General features: G+C 48.2%; 1 protein-coding gene across 2 annotated transcripts; it reads left to right on the top strand.

Moving 5' to 3' along the window:
• Positions 1–46: 46 nt before the first annotated feature.
• NEK9 (NIMA related kinase 9) lies at positions 47–25,035 on the top strand. 2 transcript variants are annotated; one of them, XM_048059791.2, is made up of 23 exons: positions 47–346; positions 567–596; positions 1,271–1,448; positions 4,527–4,582; positions 5,458–5,528; positions 7,349–7,454; positions 10,113–10,244; positions 11,136–11,246; positions 11,833–11,897; positions 12,847–12,897; positions 14,009–14,201; positions 15,450–15,594; positions 16,435–16,635; positions 16,974–17,020; positions 17,865–18,020; positions 18,399–18,507; positions 19,099–19,260; positions 19,651–19,821; positions 20,053–20,112; positions 20,669–20,859; positions 21,083–21,247; positions 21,931–22,143; positions 22,533–25,035. In XM_048059791.2, the coding sequence occupies exons 1-23, from the start codon at positions 158–160 to the stop codon at positions 22,653–22,655; spliced, it is 2,925 nt and encodes a 974-aa protein (XP_047915748.1). In that variant the 5' UTR covers positions 47–157; the 3' UTR covers positions 22,656–25,035. The 2 variants fall into 2 exon arrangements, with proteins under 2 accessions (XP_047915748.1, XP_047915749.1); XM_048059792.2 differs by lacking the exon at positions 567–596.
• Positions 25,036–25,276: the final 241 nt, after the last annotated feature.

Here is a 25,276-nt window from a genome sequence, read left to right as displayed (position 1 = left end):
GCTCCCTGCCGGCGGGGGCGGCCGCGGGGAGGTCAGGGCTGCGGGCGGAGCGGTTCCGGGTCGGCGGCGGGAGCCAAGATGGAGCCCGCGGGGCGCGCGGGGCCGCGCTGAGGGAGCGGCCGGGCCGGGCCGAGCCGAGCCGGGCCGAGCCGGCGCCATGTCGCTGGGCGAGTACGAGCGGCACTGCGACTCCATCAGCTCCGACTTCGGCAGCGAGTCCTCGGGCCGGGCCGGCTCCCGCGGCGGCGGCGTCGCGCCGGGCGAGCAGGAGGAGCTGCACTACATCCCCATCCGCATCCTGGGCCGCGGCGCCTTCGGCGAGGCCACCCTGTACCGCCGCACCGAGGTAGGCCGGCGGCGGGCCCCTCCTGCCCCCTTCCTCCTCCTCCTCCTCCTCCTCCTGCTGCTCCTCTTCCTCCCCTGCCCCCGAGGAAGGCCCCGCGGGTGCGGGGGGGGGGCCCGGGGCTCCCCGCGCGCCCCCTGCTCGGCCCCGTAGGGTGTCGCAGGGAGACGCCGCGGCGGTGCAGACGCTAATAGATTGCTCGTTTCTCTGCGTTTTCTTCCAGTCACAGAGGACATGGGGGCACCTCATACAGGTAACTCTCGCGCGGAACCGTAACTTTAGCGTAAGCGGACGGAGCTGGCCGAAAAGCCGGGCCTCCCGCGGCTCCCAGGTCACGCCGTGCTGCCCGGCCCGGCCCTCATCGTGCTTCAGAGTGCCCGGCACAGAAAAGCGCTGGTCCTGGCTCCCGGGGAGCTCTTGGGGGCTCTCTGGGGGACGCCAGCCCCGAGGTCCCCTTAGGAATTCACTCCAAGCGTTTCTAAAGGCATGGGTGGGCCCAGCAGGGGCAAGCCAAACTTGGTCTCGTTCCCTTGCAGTTTTTTAGGAATACGTGGGTGCTTGTATGGCTAGGGATCTCGTACAACATCCTGTAAATAGAGGGTTGGAATGGTAGTATTGCCCTTTTATCGAGCCACAGTACGTTTGGTCTTCACTGAAACAAAACGAACTCTGCATCCCTTCCCTGGAATACTTGTTCCCTTTTTCAAAAGGAGTGCCAGCCAGCTAGAAAAACGGCTTCAGGCCGCTACTCCTAGCGATAAGTAGAAAAACTCAGAGCTCATTGTTGTGAAGAATCTTTGTCTGAAACCTTTAAGAGGCAGGAAAGCCTGTTTGCCTTTCCTGAAATTTTAATTTCCTGCCACAAAGGCACATGTTGTTCTCTTCGGAGTAGTGTGTTTTTAATTAAAAGATGTTTTTGTGTTTCAGGATGACTCACTTGTAGTGTGGAAGGAGGTGGACCTGACCCGTCTGTCAGAAAAGGAGCGTCGTGATGCTTTGAATGAAATCGTTATCCTTGCTCTGTTGCAGCATGAGAACATCATTGCGTACTACAATCACTTCATGGATAACACCACGTTGCTGATTGAGCTGGAGTACTGTAATGGTGAGATCCCTGCTCCCACTTACAAACAGGAGGCTGCTACGTTTCTGAGTTACCCTCCTACAGAGCCTGCAGGGAGTATTGCTGGGGTATCCCTGGGGGAGTGGAGGAATGGAGGTGAATTCTGCTGCGTAGCTCTGGAAGAAGAGATTGAGAATCCTTCTGATTGATTTGTGTCTCAGGTGCACAAGAAAAGCCCAGTAGTTAGCGCAGGCATTTCAGGCAGTAAATGGTTTCTTGCATGTTCTGAGTAGCTGGTGCAGTGGGGGTAGTGGGTTACTGCTGGCGTACGCTTCTAACGTGCCCTCCTTCCCTCTTGTAGGAGGGCGGTGGGAAGAGACTGTGGGGATATTTGGGCCTCTCTGCCAGTACAGAGCGGGGCTGGTTTTCAGCAGTGTTGCTTAAGCAGACCCCTTCATTTGGCAATCATAAATCAAAGCTTGAAAATCTGTTGGCACACCACAATCAGGACTTTTTCCTGTCTTACGCTATCAGCTTCTATGCTTACTAATAAAAAAATAATAAAAATCTAGTCCTTCTGGCGTTGGAGAAAACTTCCAGGTTTCATCTGAGAGCAGATCAGATGGTGTCATTTGGAGTTTGCAGGGTAAACAGTCCCAGCTGGGGAGGTGGAAGGACTTGATGTGAGGGTCTGAGCTGCCCTTAGACAGCTGGAAGAAGAGGTAATATTCAGCCGATACCCCTGGAACAGGGAACCTACCCAGGCCTGCAGCCTGCTTCCTACTGGGGCGCGTGGGACAGCGCACCTGGCCAGCTGTCCTGTGCGTGCTCGGGGTTACCCTAAGCCTCGGGTTGTCAGCAGAAGCTTTTTCTGATGGCAAAGACTGCCGACGTGGTGTCATCACCTTACACAGACAGCTTCCGCTGGGGGTGGGGAGGATGGCAGACCAGTCAAACACCCTGGCTGACACATTGGCCAAAGCTGGTTTTGCCTCTCGAGTTCACAGAATCACAGAATCATCTAGGTTGGAAGAGACCTCCAAGATCACTGCGTTTTGTTATGCAGGGTGGACTCGAATGCAAGAGTAGGGATGCTTTAGCTCTTTGATTTAGGAGTACTCTGTGGGTTATTTCCCTGCCCCAAAATGGCTGCACGCTTGGGGCCATTATAAATTCGCTGGAGGACATGGAGAGAGGGTGTGTGGTTCTGGTGCCTGTACGTGTGTGTCAGTGTTTCTAAACTGCTTGCTTTACCCTGGGACAATAACCAAGAGATGAGTATATAGCCTGCATTACCTGAATATGTCCGAGTGGTACAGAAGTAGGGACATGAGAAAGAGGTTATCATGTTTGCCAAGGGTTGCTCTTAATAGTTTTATCTGCCACAGTATGCATTTCTGTTTGTTACAGTGTTCAAGCCCAAGATAATTTGTGATTCGTAAAGTAAGGCTGGACTAGTTGCACTTCTCAGAATCCAAAAATATAGCAGGGACAAAAAGTATAGCTAAATATCCAGAGTTTTTACTGTTTGATTAACACTTTTTTTTTTTTTTCTGGAGATCTGGGAAAGCCTTTCAGATCCAGGTAGATATTAGCCCCATTTTACAGGTGAGAAAGCTGAATTACTGACCTCTGTACAGTTCTGTCTGTATATAGTGGTGCCAGAAGACTCGGATTGATCATGGAAATAACATAATTGAATACATCTGAACGAGATTTGGGGAGAAGTATTCTATAAAACATCTGTTGAAGAGAGAACAGTCTCAAAATTTAGATGTGATTAGATGAAACAAAAAAAGAAAGTAATTTGGTTTTCTTTCAGTATGTGTGCATAGAGGTATTGATTATCTGAGTCAAGAGCTAATTCGTCTCCTTGTGTAGGTTTTTGGTGATGTAGTACTTGGTGTGCTACACTTTGGCTCAGAAAAGCAGAAAAAAGATGAAAAAAAAATCAGATGAGGAACAGAAGTTGCTAAAAAACTGTAGTCTGAATCACAAGGAAAGAGGTTCATGAGAAGAGGCAGCAGCAAATACTTTGGTTAAATTGTGAATGTGAAGAGTCATTCGTAGATCATTTACAAGCGTGAACATAAGGCTGGAAAAAAAGCATGTTGGAAGATTATAGCTAGGCAGAACGAGAAGAAATTATGCAAAGTGGATCTTAACCAGAATATCAGAAAAATCTTCTTAATGTGGAAGTGCTGAAAGTCCCTCAAGGAGGCAGAGGAGCCATTGCCACCCTTTCTGGACTTCTACAACTTGACAGACCGGTGGAAGATACGCAGCAGGAAGCTGCTTTGTATTGTCCCCGTGGGAATGGGCAAGGGCCTGGTGTTCTGTTACTGGTAGGATGTAATATACAGTAATGGGGAAATGGAATAGCAACAGGATATGACCAGAGATTTGGGATTTACTGGTAAGATGCTAATCTGGCAGGGAGTCTCACTGCCTACAGCACCCTGCATCATTTCTTGTAGCTCTCCTTGATTTTTCAGTCTTCTGTCTTGAAGCTGTGAGGTGCCCCGAGGAAGCTGTGTTTGCTGCCTTCAGGCTTCTGTGGCTCGCGCTGCTGTTGTCAACGCTTTGCGACTTCTTCATCGATCTATTTGGCAGCGCAGATGGAGAGGCAGGTCAGAGCTGGGCAGTACGTGGGGAAAGGCAATAATTTGTGTTTTCAGAGACTTGTGACTTGTGTTGTTTTGGTGCTTCTTTTTAATATACTATCTTTTTTTTTTTCCTGCTGAGCAGGACAAAGTCTCGCATGATTTGATGTACAGGTTCTAGATGTCTGCATATCCCAAGAAGCGCTGACAGGTTGGAAAAAAAACATAGGGACTGCTAGCCTACCTTAGTGATTCACTTTTCAGAGTATTGAATGGTGGTGTTAGAAAAAGAATCGCCTCTGCTTAAGCTTAGGTATGCTAGTGAAGTTCTTAGGTGGAAGAAGAACTTAGTTTTGTGAGTGCCTGACCAGTTGAAGTGCAGAGTAAGGAGGCAGAGCTGTACTGATTCATCGGATCTCTTGTGGGTTTTGAGCATTTCCAGCAGTAGCTAGCGGAGTAACTGCTGCCATTAACTAAGATGGTCCTTTCTGTCTTTCTCACTCACTTATAATTACAGGAGGGAACCTCTACGATAAGATCCTGCGGCAGAAAGACAAGTTATTTGAAGAAGAGGTAATTTGGACTGGTTTGAGGGAGCGGTGGGGTTTGCTTAATGTTCTGGCCATCTGGCTGGTTATATGAGTGTGCTACTTTTTTTTTCCCTCCTATATTGCTCTTAGAAATTTTCTGTATAAATCTGGGGGCTGCCATCCTTCCTCTCTTATTAAGTATTGCAGATATTTATGGACTATCAGAAACTTTTTTATTTTCATTTTTGGCTGTCTCTAGACGGCATAAATTTCCAAGGGAGGAAAAATTAAATAGCTCAACTGACTTTGGTCACCTTATCATCTTGGCTAAAATTTCACTTTCAAATCTTTATTCATGGTTGGCACTGTTTGTCTCTTAACCATTTTCTATTTTTCAGAGTTGTTACTTTGAACCTGTCTCACCATGGTTTGTTGTTTGTTTTTTTTTTTGTCCTATTTCTTTTGTTTCTTTTTTCTATACATATTTTCTGCTGTCTGCTTCCACCTCATGATGGAGATGGTTGATGATTACACTTATCTTATATAAAGCATTTTAAGGCCTTCTGGCTCATGGTGAATATTGAATGGTCACAGTTCAAATTCCAGAGACCCCAGCTGTAGATCTTTGCCATGTGATCAGTAGCAGTCATTTCTAATTCTTTTTTTTTTTTTTAATTGAACTCAGTGATGTTTATCAGGTCAGGCACTGTGAATTACACTAGACCAAGCCACATTTTGGAATATCTTTTCAGAAATTTCCATAACAGGAAATTCTCAAGGGAATGACACATTTTCATATTCCTTAAAGAGAATCTAAATGGTATGGTCAGGTCTTCTTGCTGTGCCTCTCTGTGTCAGGGATGTTGGGATTTTTTGTTTGTTTGTTTTTGAGCCTCCCTGTTATTCTTACTTTTGCAGATGGTGCTTTGGTATCTCTTTCAAATTGCCTCAGCTGTGAGCTGCATTCACCGAGCAGGAATTCTTCACAGGTAAGTGCGGCCTGGAGTAAAGCTGAGGTAATGATCTCATCTTGCCATTCCTGGATGTAAGTTACTCCTTTGAGTAACCTTTGCTTCTGTGTTTAAAGGAAACACAGTTTCTCTGTTCAGAGCATAGCTGGACTGTTTAGATGCTAAATATCACTTCTGTAAAGACTTTTTTATTGGGGTAGAAACAGTAATGTAATAAACATGGAAGAAGTCTTTTATTTGAAAATGGAATGCTTGTCTTTGCACTTCTGTGAACGAGGAGTTAATCCATATGGGAATGGAATAATTTGGCCATTTATTGCCACAGCACATAAACGATGTTTGCTAAAGTGGGTAGGAAGAACAGTTACTGCTGGCACTTCCCACCTGCTCCACAAGTAATAGCTTCAGACTGTCGCGTACATCCTTATGTAGTTCCTGGAGGGTGAGGAGGGTGAAGACTTTGCATTGATGCTTTGTTATAAGATCACGCGGGTGAAGGTTTGTCCCAAATTTGGCTAAATCCCATGTGTTTGGCCTGTTATTTAAGGAAGTAATGATAGCTTGTTAGCAGGTAGTGGTAATTTAGACACTGACTCTGAGATTTTGATGAGGAGCTAGTTAGCTTTTCCTGTTTGGAAGGGGTAAATTTCATTGCTTATGGGTGCTCCACGAGTGCCCAGTGCATGGGCAGAGTGAGGAAGCTGTGGGGGTCTGGGAATACCGCACACAGACAGCCCTTTCCAGCAAGGCTGGGTTGCGTGCTGCACAACGTCTTTCTGTGACCGTGTGAGGACTTGTTCTTTGAGACAGCATCCTTGCTGCTGCCATTCTCAATCTCGTAATTAGCAAGTCTTGATAACGAAGAGTTGGTACCTTACACTCCACAAAGCAGTGCCTATGCTTTTGGCCTAAAGCGGATGTCGTGTCTGTCCTGCTTTGCTGTAATTTCCTGCTTATCACCTCTGGTGCCCATCTTCACAGCAGGGATCGTGGTCTAGGAACATGCGTGGCCCCAAATCCTTCCCTAACAATGAATTGAACGGTTATTTAAATGTTTGCAGTGATTTCCTTCTGCTGCAGACATTGTCAGAGTGACCCAGGACTTTGCGATGCCCCAAGTGGATGAATGCAAAGTGCTGCTTTACTTGGTGTTGTCCTGATCTGCACTGGGAAGTTGTTGATGGTACGTTAGGAAAAGGGGGTGTTAAGAAGCATCGGCCATGGGAAGCGTATCATGCTGTGGGGGCTTCCTCTCTGTATTGATCTGTGAATCTACGTATAAGCTATTCCCTCTAGGACAAAATGTTTTCAATGAGTTTTGGTGTTCCACATTTTTGTGGCCATCAGACTTGATCTTTGGGGTATAGTACATCATGCTGTAATTATAGAGCTGTTCCTGAGGTGTGAGGTAGAGGGATGTTATGCTTAAGATCTAGAGTGACATCTGTTTCGCACCTCGTGTGTGTGTGTTTTTATTTGCACACCTACATACATACATGTTTTTAAGTGAGCTCAGAGACACCTGGCTTGGGTCCTTTTATTAAAGCAGGGAAAATAAGACTTGTTCAATGGTCTTCAACTGAGAAGAGACTGAGAGGAGGAAAAGAACCATCTTTGCTCATGGCTTTTATGTAGGTGTCTGAAAGCCTGAACCTTTTAGACTGTGTTGTGTTTTGTGGGTAACTCCAGTTACTGCCCCAGTACCTGGGGTCAGATTGCTGCTGGTGTGAGAGCCTGCTGTTAGAGCAGAAGTTACCTCATGGGGAGGGGGAGTATGTGGAAAACTATGAAATCTGGAAGTATATTTTTAACGTCTGCATTTTTCTGTCTCCTTTCAGAGATATAAAGACATTAAATATCTTCCTAACCAAGGCAAACCTGATTAAACTGGGAGACTATGGGTTGGCGAAGAAGCTGAACTCTGAGTACTCCATGGCTGAGACCGTGAGTATCTGCTGCCTTCTGTGCAGAACCCAGCGGGTTTTGTTGTTTTCCCTTTCATCTCTGCATGCCTTGCAGAAGACCAGGAATGCTGAACTTTCTTGCTGCTTGTATTCCGTTTTTCCTTCTCCTCTCTACCTAACTTATCTCACTGACATGGGCAGATTTGCTGATGTGTTGCAGCCTACAGTTATCCTTGCTCCCAGGTTATCTTTTGGAGGTCTGTCTGCAAAGCAACAGCAGACTAAAGATAAGTGACACTGTGGGCTTGGAATTGTACCAGAGCCAGCATAACTATGTTAGAGAGCACTCTTCTTCTTTCCCTGGTACCTAGTATGGGAGTTCCAAAGGTGAATCTTCATAAGATGAAGGTGATGGTATCTGAGGGCACACAGCAGCATAGTCACATCAGTAAACTCTCCCTCAGTGCTCGTTAAGCCCATCTTAGCAAGTTAAGTTAACCTGGTCATGCTGCCGTGCTAACGGGGATTTTTGCCTCAGCTGGGTCTGAGATTGCTTGGCTGTGTTTGCCTGAGATTGCACCGTGCCTCCTATCTCTCTAATATTTAGACTCTGAACTGAATTACAAAGAAGCAAGATAGGCACGTGTGCTTCTTATGGTAACGAGATAGTTAGCATAGTTTATTAGTAATGCTCTTGGGGGGGGGGGGAGGGAGACAAAGCTTGCACAGGAGATTAATTCTACCAGAAGGCTGTCAAGTTTGGCTTAGTTCCAGACCCTTCCAGAAAGCAGTTTCACAGCCAGAGTTATGAAACAGGATAAGCTGTGTTGCAGGTACCTGAAAGGCTCAGCTTAGATTTCTCAGCTCCGTTAATTTCTGTGTTGAGCACTGGGCTTGGAAAGGAAGGTATTGTCTGGAATTCCTATCTGCTAAAGGCTTTAATTACAGTTTAGGATGCAAGCCAGGTTGCATTTCCCTTTACCAGGCCTTATAATTGGACTTAACGCAAGCTATCTGTGTTCTGTTAGGATGTGCAGTTAAACACTTGCCAACTTCCTTCCAGAATATGAACGTTATTGTGCAGTCAGACGGTAAATGGGAACTCAGGGCTACTGCATAAAGCACTTCCTAAGCTGGGCTATAGCAAAACCATTTCTGTTGCATCACATTTTTCATGGCTTTCTGGCTCTCAGAGGAACTGTCATCTGTGCTATAAATTTCCTGGTGTTTTTTTTTTACCTGTGTTATGTATGTTTATCTACGCCTATGAGCTTTTTATCCCCCTCCTTCTTCACTAATGAAAGATTTTGAAGTAAATACTTTCAACCATCTTTCTGTTTATGTTGTTGGTGCTGTAGGCTGGCTCTTCGATTTGTGATGTAATGACCAATGGAGTCGGGAAGTTATATGTTGCAAAATGAGTGCAAACCAGTTATTGTTACTGTTTTTCATTACAAAGTTTGTAATTGTAACGGTCAAATTATGATTTTATAAAATTTTTATGTCTTTATGATTTTGTGAAACACATACATGCTGCTTACTAACTGATCATTTTTAACTTATCCCCCCTTTCTCCCAGTTACCAGGAAAGATACAGAAAAACGTCTTGCACGTTTTTTAAGCACAGGACAGTGTAGGTGCAGTGTCCTAGTTCTCCCTATGCTATTCCAGCTAGCTGGGTTTCTAACCCTTCCTGTGGCTAGGACTCGTGCAGCTCTGTAGCTGTCATGCTGTGTAAAAGGAAATGGAAGGTAGGCGACAGATTCGGAATGTGCCCGTTAGGTGTCAGGTGTACTATTAGAGTCTAATGAAAGCCACAGCCTTTGTAATCCTTGGAGCTTTGCTCAGAGAGTTGAAGAGGGCAACTATAAATATTTCGTCCTCTCTTAAATTCTGTCTTTTTCACTTTAGTTCACTGTCTGCTTGCTTGCTAGGAAATGAGCTCCATTCGTGACAGCTTCACTCTTACACCTTTTGTCACGCTCTTTCTATATCTCCTGATTGTGACTTTGAGCTCTGCCACTATTTCTGTTGTAGCTGGAAGGGCTTCTCTGTTCTCTAAGTGCTGGGTTTTTGGATTTGGGGCATTTTTGGATTTACTTAAACCAATTGTTCAGGAAAGCGCACTTCTGAAGTGGAAGTCTTTCAGGTAGGACCCAAGCCAGCTTTCTAGATACTGACCCCAAAGTAACTTTGGTCAAAGACAGTGGTCTCTATCCCTGCAGTGCCTTATGATCAGAGAGGCTCCATAGGCATGGGCTGGCATCTCTGCAAGATCCCTTTTCATCAACCTCTTGTCGTGGTTTCTGTGTATCTGGTCAGTACAGGAATCCCTGTTTGCCTTTAAATACCTCTCATTGCCTGTATATGTAAGAGAGGGGCAAGTCCTTGCCGTGTTGTAGTGACTGCTGCTCCACTGAGAACTATGTGCCACATCAGAATCTGAGCACAAGTGTCTAGGAGCTTCTAAGAAACGCAGGCCCAGGGTTGTGGATGAGAAGGGAAGAAACGTGCTTGTTCCCATCCCTCCAGCACGTGTTGGTGGGGTGAGTCACCTGTGTCACTAGTGCTGCGTGTCAGGGCTGTGCTGAGCCCTGATGCTCGTGGGCCTGTGTGATCAGGATGGATGCAGAGCTTCAGAATTGAAAGATGCTGGATTGTTTATGATTTTCAAATGTCCTTTTTTTTTTTTTTCTAGCTGGTGGGAACTCCTTACTACATGTCCCCAGAACTCTGCCAGGGTGTGAAGTACAACTTCAAATCAGATATCTGGGCTGTGGGCTGTGTCATCTTTGAGCTTCTTACTTTGAAGAGGACCTTTGATGCTACTGTAAGTCTGCAAACCAGGATGGACTGAATAACCTTGTTTTTATCACCCTGTGTTATACACTTGTTTTTTTTTTGTTGTTGTTTAAATCTGCTGATTAAGAAAACAGTGGCTTGGGATTGCCAACAACAGCCAGAGATTGTCTGCAAGATTTCCTCTACCCTGCACTCCAGGTGCCTCTGTGGCCTCTGCCACACCCCCCCTTGTCTGCAGCTCTGGGTTTACCAGATGCAGAATGTAAACGGTGCTAATTTGTATCCTGGTTGTGAGTGAAACATCCGTTTCTCCACAAGGGGGAAGTTTGTGATTGTGTAGGGCTGGCTGTTTGTTTGTTTTTCCGAAGCGTTACTAGCTATGAATTTTCTGTGCAACATTCTGTAGGGAAAACTTCCTGCCTTCAGGTTTCATAGGATTTAGTCCTGTTGCCCTTTCCCAAAGTTTGGGTGCAAGAGAAGAGTGGTCAGGCTGGCAGGGAAACGGTAAAAGGGAGCGTTGCTGGCTGGAATATGTGATTTGCCTGCTTGTGGCATGAGGTGGGAAAAGCTGCAGGCTGACATAGTGTATGATTCTGTAGCTCTTAGTCATGGGAAAATACGTCATTTTCTGACTTCCTCTCATCACGGCTACTGAGCGAGCAGTGACTGTGCCGCTGTGTGGTGTTTTAATGGCAATATGCTATGTAGGAGCTTGCGTGCAGAGGGGAATCTGTCCTCCTTCCGCTGTCAGGGGATTTGGTGAAAAATTGGATGTTGCCACCAAGTCCTAGCTATCGGGGTACCATTCCTGCAGGAATTATCAGGATTCTGGAGAACCTCCTAGGTGGGGAGGAAGAGGGATGTGTTCTGATCAGAGAACTGATAGTTTCTGGTTTTGTTTGTTTGTTTTTTTGCCTAGAATCCCTTGAACCTTTGTGTGAAGATTGTACAGGGGAATCGCGCCATGGAGGTTGATTCCACTGTCTATTCTCGGGAGTTAATCCAGATGGTGCATTCCTGCCTTGATCAGGTTGGTGAAATACTTCTTAATTTTCAGAAACCGCTGCCCAGCTTCCTAAGCCACGCAGTTCAGGGGTGAAGGGGAATGATGTGCCTGTTTCAGCATGAGGGCTGTTGATACAGGGCGATTTCTATGAGGCCTGAGGCATCGCTAAGGTTGGGCTTCCTCCGGTTCTATAAGAGCATCATCTCAAGCTGCCTTTCAGTCCTGCAGGCTCTGGAGGGATGCTGATTTTGCTCTGATTACAATTATCGTACAGGCTGGCAGAAGCAATTATTTTCTCACGCAGTGTTGTGGAGATGAGAGCATCATCTCAGCACAGCCGCTTAAGGTTCTGGCTTTTTGACTGTAACTCTGGGTTTCTGTAGAGATTCAATTTTTTGGAAGCAAACATAGTATTGATACCTTCAGAGTGGGGAAGTCTGTACTGCACATGCCTGGCATTTATCCCTATTCGTTCCGAATATCTGACCAGTTCCTTTCCCTTCTGAAAGGAGCCAGGGAAGAAGGTCCGTGCAACCTTGGACCAAGGTTCAGTCATCACGGTAGGTGATGAGCGTTCCCTAGAGAATGACTTGTTGCTCACCTCTTTCAGGATCCAGAGAAAAGACCTACTGCAGATGAACTGCTGGAACAGCCCATCCTCAGCAAGCGGAGGAGGTAACGGGATGGATGGTGTTGCCTGAAACCTGGACAAGCCGGGTGGCAGAAAGGGGTTGTGCAGACCAGTAGCATTTACCATTTTGAAGCAAAGTTCTTAAGTTAATTTGGCCTGATGCGAGGCAGTTGTCGAAGTACATTTCATCTCTTTAGGAAAAAAGTGCATTTTTTCTGTCTTGTTTCCTCATCAATCCTTGTCTGGTTGGTACGTGAGAGGTCTCTGCACCCTTTGTCTCAGAAGCTGTTGTACTGAGAACCTTGAGGCCCTTTCTGACAGTCCTTTGAGGAACGCTGGTTCTTGCTCTTCAAGTCCCTGAATGGAGTGTTAGACTTAGGTCCTCACATGCTCATTGAAAAAGGCCTTTCATAATATATGTCTTGTACAGTGTAGACACTTGCACTTTTTTTCCCGTCCCTCCTTTTTCCTGAGCATGGAGTTGCATGGAAAGTGGTCCGTTTTAGCTTAGTTTGACAACCAGCCTGCACACACTGTCTGTTTATGAATGGTGGAACAGAATTATGGACTGTTTGAATCCCACTTTGGTTGCCTGGAGGGCATAAAGGCTTAGTCCTTTATGCTGAGATTGGTGACCACCAAGTAGCAAAGTTTGAGTTTTGTCTTGCTGCGTGTACTATATAAACATAAATCCCAAATCCTGATAATATGTAGTCTTTTAAGATCATTCTAATGCAATATAAGTATTGGTTGGTCAAGTTCTGGTAATTATCTAGTTTGTCCTCTGCACTCCTGGAAGTTTGTTAGCTTTAATGGCACATTACTTCTGCCCTACTTCGTGTATTGCTAGGAGGTGGCAATAAGCTGCCGCGTTTCCTCCAAGAGGGAGCAGCATTTTATAGGAGAGGAAAGCAGACTGTGTATGCTGCTCGTCAGTAAATTGCTTTGGGAGATGTGTTGCTGTTTCCTAAAATGTATTTTGTCCTTTGGCAGGGAGATGGAAGAGAAAGTCACACTGCTTAATGGGCCAAATAAGCGACCGAGGTAATTATTTGGGCATATGTTTGAAAGGAAGTCAGGATAGAACAGCTCCCCAGAGAGGAACTTTGCCGAGAGTGTTAGTCTGTGGCAACCTTAATGGGATGGTGTTGTTTAGAAGATCCCTAAATGCTAGGAATTTGACAAATTTGTTATGTGGTTGTTGTCCCACATTTTACTCTGCCTTTTATATCTTGCCTCTATGTATGGCTGGCTCCTTACCTCAGCAGGTCCCACACAGCTGTAATCTGCCCTACTGCGGATGTAGTCATCACAGCCCACATATCTGAGGCTGTAACGTAAATCCCTCCTTTCAGGCAGATTTCCTTGAGCAGGAGAAATATAACTGTCTGAATGTTGGCTATGAAATGAACATGAATATCTTTCATAAAACTGGATATGTGCAGAGGTTCTATCCAGTCCCCAACAGGACTGTAAGCGGGGTTGCTCCATGAAGCAGATAGTTTCTGTGACATGTAAAGCTGCATACATGTGACATATATCTCTTGAATTATCAGATAGTACTTCCAAGTTTATCAGGAAAAAAAGGTCAAATTCTACCCGAGCACTTTAGGTGAGGTTGTTCCAGCTTACGGGTTGCACACAAACTGTTTACTTTGATTACAACTTCTTGATTACAACTACTTGATTACAATTGGTTCCTGTCTGCATTGAAGAGTTAAATTTTTCCCTCAGATGGAATGCCTGTAATTTAAAGAGGAGATAGAGGGAATTTATCAGCTTTTGGATGTTTCTGGGTTTTGAGCAAAATTTCGTGACTATTTTTTTCAGAATTGAGAACAAGTCCATGGCCACTCACTGAAAGCCCGGGTGTTTGCTTTTTTTTATGACCTCAGTTGGACTGTAGGTTTCCTGTAATGCTCACTGGAACCTATTTTCTCTTCTGCTCTGAGACATATTTGATTCTGAGCCTGTCTATAGCAGTTGAGGCACCAGAACAAAGAGAGCATTTTGTGGAAATACACACCATGAATGGTTGCAAAGGGCTGCAGCCTGGGCTTTTAGAAACTGGGAGAGAGCAGTAGGAAACTGTGTAATGACAGTGATCTCAAAATCACTAAAAGCGTGTGTGTTTTGTGGGGGGCTCCTTGTGCAGGTCGAGTACCATGAACGAGGCTCCCATTGCAGTGGTGACTTCGCGCACTAGTGAGGTGTATGTTTGGGGGGGCGGGAAGTCCACCCCCCAGAAGCTGGATGCCATCAAAAGTGGCTGCAGCGCACGCCAGGTGTGTGCGGGTAACACTCATTTTGCTGTGGTGACAGTGGAGAAGGAGCTCTACACCTGGGTGGTAAGTGAGAGGAACTGCAGGAAGGGGGTAACGGGGGGGGGGAGAGTCCTGATCCACCGCTCACCACTCATGGTAGAATCAGATGGAAGCGCGGCATGGAAAAGGAGAAATTTGATGGCAGTGGGCACTGCTGGAGGCCATCTGCTTCGACACTGACCCAAGTCTCAGTCTCCCAAGACAAACGTGGTTTTGGGTGAAGTTTTCCATCGTGCCAGGAGGTGTATTGGAGATTGTGCACTTGAGGATTGTCGGTGGTGGGCCCGTAGGCCCAGACACAGAGCTAAACATCTCTTCTTCACCTTCCTGACTACTAGAAATGCAGTGGAGGATTTGTATCTGTTGACTTGTATATTTTTGAGGAACGTTTTTCAAGATCAGGAGGGTTGGGATGGGTGGCTTCACTGTAATAGAGATGTCATCTGTGAAGCAACTTATTGATGAAACCAGAGCTGTCTTGTACGAAACAACTCTGCTTTTTATTATGAGTAGAAATTCTGCAGTAGCTTAAAGTGAACGAAGTGGTGGCATCTAATGCATTTAAAACAACTGAGCTCAGTCTTGGACTGAGATGGTCAGTGACGTGGAGGTACTCTGCATCTCCAGGTTTACACAGGCTTTTGCAGTGATGATACAGAATATGTTAAGACAGACCAGAAAATTCTAGTAGATGGGTAAGAGAAGAAAGATCCAAACAGGAAGAGAACAATTTAGTGTCACTTGATGGATGTTCCTACAAGAATGGCCATTGAAAACTTTGAGCTGGTTATTAATTTTCTATTTTCAGCTTCAACACTACTCAAAGTTGTTGTTTTGATTTTTTTTTTTTCTTTTTCTCTGTAGACTTGGTAGATCTGGCCACTTTGGTGACATTTGTTTAATGTTACAGGTTTCTTTGCAGCCATTAGAATTTAGAAACGTAGATTAAAAAGCTGAAGGATGAATTGCAGTCCTGCAGCAGAGAAGTGGATTCTGTAGCCTGGCAGATGAGAATAGGATTCCTCACCTCTGCTTGAACCCACCAGCTGCTGTCCTGACACCACATCAGTCATTAGTGCACAACTGCCTGAAAATTTGTGCTGCTGTTTAAAATGTTGCCTGCTGTTATTGCACATAGCTAGCAGTCTCTTCCCTAGAGTAGTTAACGCTTTCTCTTGCTCTTTGCTGTCTTCTGTTGTTCCTTGGAGGTGTTGTGATTATTGGCACCTTCTCTGGAGCTGTGGATGCTTACCAGATGCTTTTGTCTTGCAGAATATGCAGGGGGGCACCAAGCTGCACGGGCAGCTGGGGCATGGAGACAGAGCGTCCTACCGACAGCCAAAGCACGTGGAGAAGCTTCAAGGAAAAGCCATCCGCCAGGTGTCCTGCGGAGATGATTTCACAGTCTGCATCACAGGTGAGAGCTGGGAGGGGACCGCCATCCCCTCGCTTTGCTCTGCTGTGGGCTTGTTTGCTTTCACAGTAAGATGAGGAGAAAAGGAGAAAGTTCCACGTGTTACCTGCCCTGCAGTTTTGTAGAGCACAGATGCAGTAGTGGAGATAGATGAATGTTATTGTACAGGGGAAAATGTTGACTCCCAAGAAGTCTGAGTGTATTTTTTTTCCAAAGGATGCACCCCTATTTGGTGATGAAGATGGGTGTTGAGCACAGCTCCTCATGGCCATGCAGAGTCCTTGCTCTTAATGCTATGGATGTTGCCTCCACACATACTCTGTATTAAAGGCAGGGGGGCCTGAATCTGAGATGGCAAATGTGTTTGAAACTCTTTTTGGAATGTGTGGGTGAAAAAGCCCCCCAATGATGAAAGAAGAGTTGTATCCAAGATTTGCTATTTAATTCAGAAAGCTTGAGATACCAACTAGTCATTTTCCAGCTTACTTTGCCAGTGCTGGGAAAGCCCAGGCTTGACAGGGCTGAACTCAGGTGCTCAGTGTGCTGGAGGAGTGATTTAGGGAGCCACATGTCAATTTGTGGGTTTCTGTAACAGAAAGTGGCAGGTTCTGCCTGAGGGTTTGTTTTTTGACACTGGTGGCCTGAAAACGGTGCGGGTTGTAGTGCATGGTCATCCATCCTGCTGTCGTCAAGAAAAGACTCCATAGCTTCCTGCTGACATTATTCTGCACAAAAAACGAGGGTGGTAACAGAAAATAGGTTGCTCTGGCCATGTCCTAAGAGGTTAATGCACGGCCTAATACAAGCTCTGTGTGCTGACTGAGCTTCTGTTGCCTCCTGCAGATGAGGGCCAGGTGTATGCCTTTGGCTCAGACTATTACGGATGCATTGGCGTTGACAAGGCTCATGGCTCTGAAGTACTCGAGCCCCTGCAGCTGGACTTCTTCCTTACCAACCCCGTGGAGCAGGTCTCGTGTGGAGATAACCACGTGGCAGTGCTGACCAGGAACAGAGAAGTTTACACGTGGGGCTGTGGGGAGTACGGTAAGGTGTTTCCCTGGAACATAAAGGCGCTGCTCCAGACAGCAGCTTGGCGCAGGTGTGCAGTGCTGGGCCTGGTGAGGGCTGTCTGATGTGCTGGGGGACAAAGAACATTGTTTCTTTGGGACTTTCTTTCCCAAATGAACGGGAAATCCTTGTGGATAGGGCAGTCATTGTGTGAGCGGGGTTAGATTGCCTTCAGGACTGGCAGGCAGCGATGTGTATAGGGGGCAGGTTTCTAGTTCTGACGGGAGATTTAGAACCAGGGAGAGACCATACCAGTTCTTACGGGTGGGTACCTTCTGAGGCCATTTCTAACCGGTCTATTTTCACTGATGCAGGGCGCTTGGGCTTGGATTCAGAAGAAGATCACTACACACCTCAGAAGGTAGAGCTCCTGAGACTGCTCCTTCCCAAAATCTGCATGGGCATAACTCCAAATTAGTTGCTGTTCAGAAATATTAGCTGCCTGAGGCTCGGGCATGTTTCGTTTGTTTGTTTTTGAGGTATCGTAGAGTTTGCAAGGGTTTTACCTTCACTTCATTTTGCTTCATTTGTCCCCAGAGATCATGGCAAAGGGATGTGCTTCTTCCAAACTAGCCAGTATGATGACTTAGAGCTGATCTCCAAGCTGAAACTGGAAATGCTGAACTTAGTATTTTAGAAATCATAGTAGGAAGTACTAAATTGTGTGCCTCAGGTCTGTACAGGAAACTCACAGCACTGCAAACAACTGTGAGTCTTTGAATTTCACATAATATGAGTTCAATAAGATGAGTTCAAAGTAAAAACCCTCTTGAAACACAGTGCAAGAGATAATCGAGGTAAGCTAACCCGCTGAGGGTTAGAAACCAGGAAAGGTGTGCCTGGTAGCCAAATATCTGCAGCCACACAGTGTCATACCCAGCCCTGCTTGCCTCCTGGGTCTGGTGCTTGCAGACCCCAGCTGGCTGGGATGCCTCTCCACCACACTTCTGGTTCCTCTGCTGGCTTAGAGGTGTCTGCACACAAGGTCAAGAATGCCTTGAATTTCTGCACTGCTACCAGCGCTTCAGTACGCTACAAACTTTAAGATGCTCTTAGACTTTTATTCAAAGCAACAGAATTAGGGGCTGTTAGTGCTCAGACTATCGGAACAACTGCTTTCCAACCCAGTATGTTTTTTCACTGCTGGCTTCTGTGTAGTAGGTGTTGGCATTTTGATTTTCTCAGGATGTGTTTCTTCCGCACAGGTGGATGTTCCAAAGACTTTGACCATTGTGTCCGTTCACTGTGGCTGCGATGGGACCTTCCTGCTCACCCAGACAGGCAAAGTGTTGGCATGCGGACTCAATGAGTTCAACAAGCTGGGCCTGAATCAGTGCACATCGGGGATAATTAACCATGATGTAAGTGCATTTGGGACCCGACTTCAGCATCCAGCAGTCAGTAGTGTATAGGGAAATTAAGGTCTTGTGACAGTTCATTAGATTAGTGCCAATTTGTTAGTTCCAGTAAAAGACAATGGGTGCTGGTACTGGGGGGAGAGGCAAATTGTTCCTCAGCTTCCTGTCTGCCGTGTGGGCTTGTGCCAGATCTGAGGTAGTGAAACAGGTAGTGAGCTGCTCCAGGGGAGCTTTGGACAGGTTCCATGTCACTCATGAAGTTTCCCATACCTGCGTTGGGACTGTCTAGGTTAATGTGGTCTGCCAAGACCTGCTTGAGTAGGTCTTAGCTGGCGAATGCGTGGTCCTTCACCCTGTGCTCACCCTTCTGTCCGTTCTCAGACGTACTGTGAGGTGCCCTATGCTACTTCGCTTACCCTGGCCAAGCAGCTCTCCTTCTACAAGATCCGAACCATTTCTCCAGGGAAGACGCACACAGCTTCCATTGATGGTGAGCCACATGCGTTAAGGAATGAATACCGGTTGCCTGTTCCTTTATATCACCTTTGCCCTTGCAGCCTGGCTTCTCTTGGTGAAGCAGTGCTATCAATGCTATGATTGCCAGCCCTTTGACACTGAAGGTTATGTTCTTGGTAGTGGGGCTCGTGCCTGCTCCAGGAACCAAGCATATCTGTTTCTCAGCTGAAGCAGAAGCATCAGCTGCTGGATTAACCCTCCATTTTTTGTTTTTTCTTCTTTTAAGAAAAAAAAAATGGGGGGAGAGTTATGGGATATCTGTTATCCTCTGGGATAGTGGAGGAATCGTTTATGACTGGTGTCACCTGGGCAAAGCCTAACTCAGTCAGAGGTTTGCGAGGAGTCCCAGTCCTCAGCATCAGAACAGGGGAGCAAAGGGAGAAGGAACTGGGGCGGTGTTCCCAGGCTGCAGCCGTCCCTCTCGGCTGGCACTGTTCCCTCCCAGCCTGGCTGGCTTCTCAGCAGAGACCTTCCTGGTCGTGGGCTGTTGCTGCTAGCTCTCTGCGTGAATGGCTGCTTCCACGTCGGGCCCTCGCTGTGACTGTCTCCTCGTTCCTCCTCTCAGAGCGAGGCCGCCTGCTGACCTTCGGCTCCAACAAGTGCGGACAGCTTGGTGTTGGGGACTATAAGAAGCACCTGGGAATTAACCTGCTGGCAGGCCCCCTGGGGGGTAAGCAGGTGATCAGGGTTTCATGCGGCGATGAATTCACCATAGCTGCTACTGACGGTGAGTGGGTCTTTACGAGGTTGCGGTGGGGTCTTTGGGACTAGATCTGCAGGGTGGTTAACGGGCTCCCACTGTGCGTTTCCTGGGCCACCTCCACAGCAATGCTCTGAAATAAAAAGAAAGAAATCTTCCTAGGCTGGGACTGTCTGTGACCCGGCTCTGCGTTGTCCTGGTGCAGCAGCAAGCATTTTCTATCCCTTGGGCTGCAGAGTGCTGACTTGGAGGCTGCCTCTTAGATTTGTTGTCAGTTTGTCCTCCCATTGGCAAAACGGAGCTGGTAGATCAAATGCTTTGGGACAGCACTTACAGCAGAGGGGCTGTGATCCCTGTAACGATTACAGGCTGATAGGGAGCAAGTGAATCGAGTCTCCTGAATTTCTCTCTCCTCAGACAACCATATCTTCGCCTGGGGTAACGGAGGGAATGGGCGCCTGGCGATGACACCGACTGAGAGAGCGCATGGCTCGGATATCTGCACCTCGTGGCCTCGGCCAATATTTGGATCGTTGCATCACGTTCCAGACCTGTCATGCCGCGGCTGGCATACCATCATCGTGGTTGGTAAGTGTAGGTTTGGGATGAAATCTGGGGGGTCTTGGTTATGATGATGTGTTGCTTGCCAGGGCTAGACTCTAAAACCTGCCTGGGGACGGGCCAGGTGGCTTTGGGGAAATGTGCCATGCTGCCCGGAGCTCTAGGTCTTAAACACCGCCCTTGTTGTGTGCTGTTTGCAGGAGTTCCTTTGCTTTCTTTATGGCTCTCTAACTGAAATGATGTTTGTTCCCCCTGCAGAAAAGGTATTGAACTCTAAAACCATCCGCTCCAACAGCAGCGGCCTGTCCATCGGTACTGGTGAGTAACCTGCCCCGGGGAGCTGCGTTTTAAGTTACTTTGGTGGTCAGCTTGGTTCCGCAGCTCCGTGTTAGAAAGGCCTCACGGAAGAGCTCAGAGGGAGGAAAAGTAATTGCTGCTCTGCATTGGAGAGGAAGGCCCAAAGCTGGGGGGAAGGAGAGAAGTGAAGCAGAGGAGGAAGTACATGGATGCAGCGAGGCCTTTGGAGCTGAGAATCTTTGATTCGACCAGAAAAAGCTGAGAGGAATTTGCTGAAGGGAGCTGATAAGAGAAGGGGCGTTATGTGCCAGCTGCTGCGGAGATGGAGTCCCGCTCCTTGGACCTGTGGGAGGGCTGGGGCCAAGACGCTGCAAAAGACCGCTGTGCACAGGCCCTTCTGGGGAGGCCTGCAGGGAGTGGTAGGAGATAAGCAGCTACTGAGGGAGATGCCACCAGCACGTACTCTCGCTATGGCTTTGCAGCCCTAATTTTTGCATCTTCTCTGCTCCAAATTGGGTTTGGCACCAGAGGAGCAGCAGGGGTGGGAAAATGTAAAGTTGTCGCTGTTGTTTGCTAGTGACTCAGAGCTGCACAACTGGAGGAGGAGAGGAAGAGGAAAACGAACGTGAGGCAGAGACCCCGGATCCCAGCGGAGGCTTTCGGGGAACCATGGAAGCAGACCGGGGGATGGGGGGCTGGATCAGCACCACAGAAGCCAAGGGAGGCAACAGTGGTGACAGCAGCTCCTGCCCTGGCTGGCTGAGGAAGGTAATGTGGTATCTCAGAAATGTCCTAAAGTGGGGTTTGAGGCTGGTGAAGAGCAAGTGCCCTGCCTGTAGGGCATGCTCAGAAACGTTCTCAGATCTGTGCTGCGTGGGGAGCTTTTTAGGCCTAGCTCCTTTTTTACCACAAGAGGGTACTGGTGCACTGGTTGATTAGGCCAGTAAGGAGAAGGGGAACATACCTAACAGTCCTGCTTTGGTGTGTCCAGGAGCTGGAGAATGCCGAATTCATCCCAATGCCTGACAGCCCTTTTCCTATGAGCATGGCGTCTTCAGAGCCTGAGAAGGAGACTCTCCCTTACCAGGAACTTCAAGGACTCAAAGTGGCCCCTGAGGAACCTGCTGGGTTCAACAAGCCAAAAACAGAGCACTGGGTAATGGTATTCAGGTCTTCCGCAGTGAATGCTTAGCCAGAAGCTCTTGGGACCATAAATGGTGGTGTTTGAATTATGGGGAGAGCTGGGAAGAGTTCTTGGATTAGCCTAATTCATCTGGGTGAGGAAAAGAGGGTTGTTGATAAACAGAGACAGTGCTGCAAAGATAACAATTCATGGGGATCTAGGACGTGAAGCTGGGCTTTGGTCAAATTGCAAATAATTAGATCAGTTTTATGGAAAAATGCAGTTAATGTGATTGAAGAAAGAGAAAAGCAGAAATTGCTGTGATGGTCCCTCTTCTGTGAAGAGGGACCGACATAAGAAATTGCTGTGAGACCTGTGAGACTACCTTATTCCAGGGGTTTTCTGTCCCAAGAGGAGGTGCAGATCCCAGGCTTAGGGAGAGGGAGGTAGACCAGATGGATTTTGGGGAGGAGAGGTTAGGGAGGAAGGAGGAAGGGAGTCTTCCTTCTTTCCCAGAAGGAAGAAGAATGTCACTTTGTACCGATGACATAATGACTGGGAGCTTGCTGACCTGGCTGCCAGAAGTTTGGGAAGTCATAAACTGGGATGGGGTAACATTTCCTCTGCATGGTTTCTTCTCGTGGCTTACAGAAGTGGCCTAAAGGTTCCCTGCCTCCCTCCCAAACCCAGCCTGACTTCCCTTCTTGTCTCTGCAGCCTCCTTGCCTGAGTCCAGCCGTGCCGTGCAGTGAAGGAAAGGCTGTGCCTCCCGCCGCGGGCTGCATGTGCAGCGCTCTGCAGGCAGAGGTGGCGCACCTCCGAGGCCTGGTCTTACAGTGCCTGGATGACCAGAAGAAGCTGCAGCAGGAAACTCTTCGTCTGAGTGCCCAGCTCCAGAGGTTCTGCAGGGGGACAGAGGGAATGCAGCAGGTGAGGACCCACCACCTGGGTGCCCATCCATGCTCAGGACTCGGTACTCTGGTCCTGGGTCCTGTGTAGACTGTGGAGAAGGAAGCAGCTCGAACAGACCCCTCTCTTAAGAGTAGATAGAATAGCGTGCCTGATTCTTGGCTGAGCTGCTGATTCAGCTCTGGTAGTAACAACAAGAACGAAGCCAAGAAGCTGGTTTCTGGTGAGGACATGCCGGTCCTTGAGGGACCTGGGATTCCTCTTTATTTCTGCTGGTGAGAAGGGATAGGCGGTCAAATGTTGTGGAGAGTCACAAATGGCTGTGGGGAACAGCAGTCGTGCCTTGTGCAGCTCCTAGCTTGTTTGCAGCTAGTCCCGGAGCTGTTGAGAGTTGCTGTGTGTTTTGGCAGGTGGAGGTTCATTCCAAAGGAACCCAGACAGCCAAAGAGGAGACGGAAGTGGATCCGAAACCTGACCTGGATTCAGATTCCTGGTGTCTCCTGGGAACGGACTCGTGCCGCTCCAGCCTCTAGTCTCCTGAGCCCACTGGGATCCATCTAACTTCACAGCACACTAACCGAATGCAGAGAGCGGCTTTCCTGGCTTCAGGTCACTCGCAGACAAGGAGCGAGGCCGGAGGCTCCAGAGCAGCACCCACGGACGTTTGATATGAACTAGGAGTGAGTTTGAGAGGGGAAGGGCCCCTGAGCTCTCGGCCAGCTCAGTGATTGAAGCGGCAGCAGCTCCTCTTGTACCTTACCTGTTAACTCTGCACGTGAGGCAGAACGGCCCCGTTACGGCTCCAGTAGCAGCTTGTGGCCCTTTCATTGTTTCACTGCTTCCTGGGAGCTGCCTTTGGGACCCCAGTACTCATCACTGCATCTCTAGGTGAGAGGAGGAGGCGCGTTTCGTACTGAAGCTGGCTGAACCCTAACGCTCGCCACCTTGGCTTTAGGGGGCGAGGGGCTAGGATCCTCTCCCTGCCAGGCAGTAAGGGGAGGCGGCTCCGCTGCGGCGCAGAGGGAGCAGAGAACATCTCATTCTGGAGGCAGTGGGGATCTTGCCGCGAGGGAGATAACGGCAGACAGCGTGTCCCAGGCATCGAGGCGCAGCTTCTGGCCACGAGAAGCTGTGGCCTCTGTCCGGTGGCCTGCACAGACAGAGTTTAAGGGCCTTATTCTGGGTGCCTAGAGCTTTCCAACTTCAGGCAGCGATGAGCGAGTTGGGCGCAGTTTCCGAGAGCTGCAGCAGGGACTGATGAGATGGGATCTCTGGCGCTCGGCTCCAGACCACCTGCTTCCCAACCAGATGACGAGCGTCTGGTCCTCAGACTAAGTGACACGTTTCTTGCTCCAGCTGTCAGCTTGGTTTGGGTGCCAGAGCTGCTGGTTTCTTGGCGTAAGGCTGTAGCTGCTCCCTGCTTGGCTTCTGTTCTGCTCAGCCCCCGATGTGGGTGTGGGAAGAATCGGTATTTTTCCGCTCGATGTTTTGATGAAGCTGGAATGCGTTTTCCTACCCAGAATAGGTCATTAATGCCGTGGTCACAGGATGCAGCCTTCCTCCATGACCACGAATGATCATGTCCCTGTCTGGAATTCACCTTCTTTCTAGAAGCGAGAGGCTTTCCCAAGGCAATTGGCGATGGGAAGAGGCATGGTCTGATGCTCAGGATTTCCTCATTTCCCATTAGAGAATGAGGTAAATTTTATTTCCCGTAAATTTTTTAGCAAGCTGATCTTGAGCTAAGCTGTTGGGATCGGTAGGTTGCCTGGGAGCAGCTAGCCTCCCCCCGCCTGACGGGAAGCCTCTAAGGAATCCTGAGTCCCTCTCACCTTTGCAGTGAGAGCGGGGTTATGATTTCGTTAGACTTAAACCGTCCCCATCGATGGCACGTCGCTAGAATTGCCTTAGGTCAGTTGGAGTTGGTTACCCTGTCACCTCTCCTAGACGTCCTCCTTTGAGAGACTGTCCTCTGGGAGCCAGCGTTCCCCCTCTCTCTCTAGAGGTGGATGCTGAAGCATTCTGCTTGTAACTTACGCTCCTTAAATACTTCCCCGGTGCCTCTTGCTAGAATCTCGGAGCTAAACCCAGCGCGGTCTCTACGGTGCAGCGTCCAGGGCACGGGCAGTAGTGGCGTGCCCCTCCACTGCCACCAGCGGGGTGGCGGCGGCAGGAGGACAGCCCTGCTGGGAGGTGGCGTGGCCGTGGTGCTCGGTTGCCCTCGGGACTCTGCCCTCCTTCCCCCTCGCGTGCGTCGGAGCCAGTTCTCAGGTTAGGGGCCCAGCTTGAGGGCGGTTGTTGCGTGTGGAAGCGGTGGAGCTGGGCACGCTGCGGCCGTGCCTTGGAGGAGCGAAGAGCTGAGCCTGAGCCGTGTCCAACAAGCAAGCACCAAGCTGATGGGAGTCGCTCTCCTGCAGTGCACTGCTATCCTCATTTCTCAATGCTCTGCAGGTGGGAAGCTAGGTGCACAGACTGGATTCCCCTTGGATCTGGTGGAGGAGCAGGGCCCCCGACAGAGGCTGCCCTGGCCTCCGCAATCTCATATGTGCCTTAGAGGGTTCACGCTATCCAGGTTGTGCCTGTTACAGACCACAGATTTCACACCAGCCAGCTATGCAACCAAAAAAAAAAAGCAGTTTAAAGCCAGCACCTTTGTCTGGGGCTGAAAACGGAAGGGCAAGTGGGCAGAAGTGCCTTTGAGCAGTTTCCAACCCCTTTGACTTCTCCCCTTCTTGCAGCGCTAGCTCCGTACGTGTCAGTCTCCTGCTAGTATTGCTGCTGAGTTGTTATAGTGGAACACAACTTATGCCTGCTCTGACACTCTGGCTGAAAACTAGTTTGTCGTTGTCTTTTTTTGAAAGGTTAAAGGGTGGAGTGGTTTGGAGTTTCTGTTTAAATAAATGTTTAAACTCATTCTCCCGTGTTCTGATTTTTTTTTCAGAGGGGGAAGGGGAAATGCTTCGTATATGATCAGATGGATTCAAGGCATTGTCTGTTGTTTTTTTTTTTCTTAGAGTGCCAAGGGGCTTGCAGGTTCTTTGCTATGGGAAAAAATGTCAGGTTCTGTGTCCCTTCGAAACAAAACAACAACAACAAAAAAAGGCTTTTCTTTGACTGCTGCATCTCCTCCTAGTGACGTCAGGGGGCCTTTGTG

The sequence above is a fragment of the Anser cygnoides genome, chromosome 5 (assembly GCF_040182565.1).
Source record: "Anser cygnoides isolate HZ-2024a breed goose chromosome 5, Taihu_goose_T2T_genome, whole genome shotgun sequence".
NCBI classification, from domain to species: Eukaryota; Metazoa; Chordata; class Aves; order Anseriformes; family Anatidae; genus Anser; species Anser cygnoides.
Note: the sequence above shows the minus strand (reverse complement) of the source record. Positions and strands in the feature narration are given on the sequence as shown.